This window comes from Cephus cinctus, unplaced genomic scaffold, assembly GCF_000341935.2.
Source record: "Cephus cinctus unplaced genomic scaffold, Ccin1 Ccin1_scaffold0464, whole genome shotgun sequence".
NCBI classification, from domain to species: domain Eukaryota; kingdom Metazoa; phylum Arthropoda; class Insecta; order Hymenoptera; family Cephidae; genus Cephus; species Cephus cinctus.
In genome coordinates, this window is record NW_014333140.1 from 247 (window position 1) to 3,815 (window position 3,569).

The 3,569-nt window shown below is 35.7% G+C and overlaps 2 protein-coding genes across 2 annotated transcripts; one reads left to right on the top strand and one right to left on the bottom strand.

The window, feature by feature from the left end:
* Positions 1-334: 334 nt before the first annotated feature.
* On the top strand, positions 335-1,483 carry LOC107268089 (splicing factor 3A subunit 2). Its single transcript, XM_015740478.2, has 2 exons — positions 335-1,034; positions 1,116-1,483. Exons 1-2 carry the CDS (start codon positions 489-491, stop codon positions 1,392-1,394), a joined length of 825 nt encoding a protein of 274 aa, XP_015595964.1. The 5' UTR covers positions 335-488; the 3' UTR covers positions 1,395-1,483.
* Positions 1,484-1,721: 238 nt separating this feature from the next.
* On the bottom strand, positions 1,722-3,333 carry LOC107268090 (60S ribosomal protein L27a). The gene is made up of 6 exons (XM_015740479.2): positions 3,240-3,333; positions 2,858-2,921; positions 2,592-2,689; positions 2,233-2,385; positions 2,013-2,147; positions 1,722-1,809 (listed from the first exon to the last, which is right to left on the bottom strand). Exons 1-5 carry the CDS (start codon positions 3,240-3,242, stop codon positions 2,019-2,021), a joined length of 447 nt encoding a protein of 148 aa, XP_015595965.1. The 5' UTR covers positions 3,243-3,333; the 3' UTR covers positions 1,722-1,809; positions 2,013-2,018.
* Between the last annotated feature and the right edge of the window lie 236 nt (positions 3,334-3,569).

Genomic DNA, 3,569 nt, shown 5'->3' on the forward strand with positions numbered 1-3,569 from the left:
TAAATTTTGAAAGTAAATCAAGATCCAGTGATATTTAGTAAAAATTGAGGTGCTACACGGGTGTAAAGGTGACACTGCACTTTCTTAAACATGTCTTAAAACTGTTTCAACGATCAACTTTTTCAATAGTTTTTGAGAAGTTCTATATTTCGCGGTCTTATTGTAAGGGTTGCTTTGGGAACTAGCAGTAAGTTGCGGAGAACCTGTACCCGCCAAGTTACACGTTCATGATCATCGTTCAGCTCAGCTACTGCAGGATATGCATTATCGACGGAGGCGATGATCATAAAATCCTACTCCCAGACTCGCCGCTACAATGTAGCGCCATGCTTTTGGTATCGCCTAAAACCGGAGCGTTGTGCATCTCCCCACTCATCTCTGGTCGTGTTCATGTCATAAGTTGTATACATTATTACTATTGAGGAAATTTCTAATTAAAAATCTGTATCAGATTGTAAAGTGGTATTTAACTTTGTCGCTTACTGAAGATGGATTTTCAAAATCGACCTGGAGGAAAGACAGGAGGCGGCGGCGTCGCATCCTGGTCGGAGAATAACCGTGATCGTCGAGAACGCTTGCGACAACTTGCTCTGGAAACTATTGATTTGAATAAGGATCCCTACTTTATGAAAAATCATTTAGGATCTTATGAGTGTAAATTATGTTTAACCCTACACAACAATGAAGGCAGTTACCTTGCTCACACTCAAGGTAAAAAACATCAAGCCAATTTAGCGAGGAGAGCTGCGAAGGAAGCTAAGGAAGCTCCGCAAACACTTGCTCCTGAAAAACCCAGAGTAGAGCCTAAGAAGTTTGTTAAAATTGGAAGACCAGGATATCGTGTAACAAAACAGAGAGACCCTGAGTCTGGACAGCAGAGTTTATTGTTTCAAGTAGACTATCCGGAAGTTGCAGATAGTGTAATTCCAAGGCATAGATTTATGTCTGCCTACGAACAACGTGTTGAGCCTCCAGATCGTAAATGGCAATACTTATTGTTTGCTGCTGAACCATATGAAACTATTGCTTTCAAGGTAAATTTGAATATTATACAACAATAATCCACATAAGCTTAATTAATAATATTTTCAATCATTTCAATTTTTGTGTTTTAGGTACCTAGTAGAGAAGTAGAAAAGGCGGAGGGTAAATTCTGGACACATTGGAACAAAGATACTAAACAGTTCTTTTTACAATTTGCATTTAAAAATGAAAAACCATCTATTGGAAAGGTTCCTCCACCTCCTGTTCCTCTGATTAGACCAGGACTTGCACCACCAATGATGCCAGTTCCTCCACCACCTCGACCACCCATGTTTAATCCTGTACCTCCTCCACCAGCACTTTTAGCTAATGGAATGCAAATACCTCCTCCTCCACCACACTTAGCTTAATTGATACATCTCTTAAAATATAAAACTTCATTTATATTCTATCTGAAACTTTGTCTATAAGCAAATAAAGTACTCTTATACAAATTGAATGAATTATATTTTCTTTAAAATTGTTTAAAAAATGAAGAATTTTGATGGATAACATAAACAAGTTAATGCAGTTACAAATGGCAAACTAAATTATTTTAAACTAATCTCTATACTTGGAAAAGATCTGTTCTATTTTTAAGAAAAAAATTATTAACTTAATGACAATATTTGTATATGGGAAAGGAAACTGTGAATACCCTGCACACCTAGGGTATACACAAAATAAAACCCCTCATATAAAATGTTTTTATATTTTCAATCTTTTTTTTTATTAATAATAGTACAAAGATGTTAAGTGTACGTTACCGTTGGTAAGTCTCACAACCTGAAAATAAGAAAAAAAAATGTTATTCATAGTAAATGCAGCCATTTATTTATTCAAATGATTTGTTCTAACAGAAGTCAGAAGTGAACACTCTACATGGTGAAAAGTGTTGTACGCACTATTAAGTCCGCCCGTTCACATGTCATCATTTGAATTTGTAAATATTATGAACATCAATTTTAATAAACTCTACAAAAACTCACTGTCAGTTACGCAGATAGAACACAAGCTCCACCAACAGCTTTTATCTTGTCTTCAGCCTGTTTGCTAAAGAATTTTGCTTTCACGATAACAGGCTGCTTGGGCAGACGGCCTTTACCCAAAAGTTTATAGTAACCCTGGAAGTATAAAGTATAAAGAAATTATAAAGAAGAACAAGAATCATATTTTTTCATAAAATAACATAATGCTCCAAGAACTTACAGCTTTGACAAGGTCGATAACAGGAGCCTTGCCGTTAGTGGAATTTTTGTACTTCAACCTGGTCTGTTCAGTCACGAGTGTCCACAGTTTGTCCAGATTGAGGGATGGGCACCACTTAGTGTTACGGCGCAAGTGGTAATTCCTCATACCAAGCTACAACCATATACTCTAATTAATTAACTAAATTAATTAAATTCATTTGTCACAAAATTAAAGGAAATTATGCTTTGTAATCAGTAAGTGCAATATAATCAATGTAAATTCATATCGCCGGTGAAAGCGTGCAAATCATCATCTAATTTTAACAGTATAAGTCCCATAATAAACTGTAAAATAAATTAAATAAAATACAAACACACCTTTCCAAAGTAGCCAGGGTGATATTTGTCAAAGTTGATACGGTGATGGTGCATACCACCAGCATTACCACGACCACCAGGATGTTTCCTGTGTTTGCCTAAAACGTAATACACAGATAACCTTAAAGCTACAATTTAATTTTCCAAAGTTTAATAAATAAAATTACAAAACTCAAACGTTTAAGAGTACATGAAATTTAAACATTTCAAAATAACACTAACGATACTACACTTTCTGATCACGAAATGACAAACTTCATGCTTACCGATACGGCCATGACCGTGGCTAACGTGTCCACGAAGCTTCCTAGTCTTCTTCTTGTGTGTGGACTGAAACAATAAAAATGAAATGATCTTAATTAATAATATATCTAATATGGCAACCTAAATAAATTTTTAATATTTCAAGTAACGTGGTAAAGCCAAGTCAAAGAATATGTTTACACTTCTGGATATTCAGGTTTCCCACTGTTCTGACACGGAATTAAATAATATAAATAATAAAGCAAAAAATAAAAGAATGAAAGATCTCAACGTTCTTCAGAACGTTCTCAAGTATTTCTAGTGACAATTTTAATCTCGTAAAACCATGGATGGCTTCTAAATTTACAGATTAGCACGACCAAGTAACTCTCACGAAGTACTCACCATCTTGGTTGTAGCGTGAAGAACTGAAAATTGCTACGCAAGCGCGGTGTCTCACGGAAACCGGATGTTCCTCTGGTGGTTCACTCAATCAACCACTTTTAGAAACCAGCTCGATAATACCGTTGACTGAAGAGGTAAAGTAGATCGGACATCTTATGCGATATGGTATCACACGAGTCAGGGCCCAGTTGACGTCTACAAATCGACTTTACAAATTTAAATGTCATAGGAGACATATTATACATATCAGAAACGCGTCACAGAATATAGGGGCATGCCTGACCTATTTTTCTTCAGTCAATGATAATATATTTTCTTATACGGGTTTAA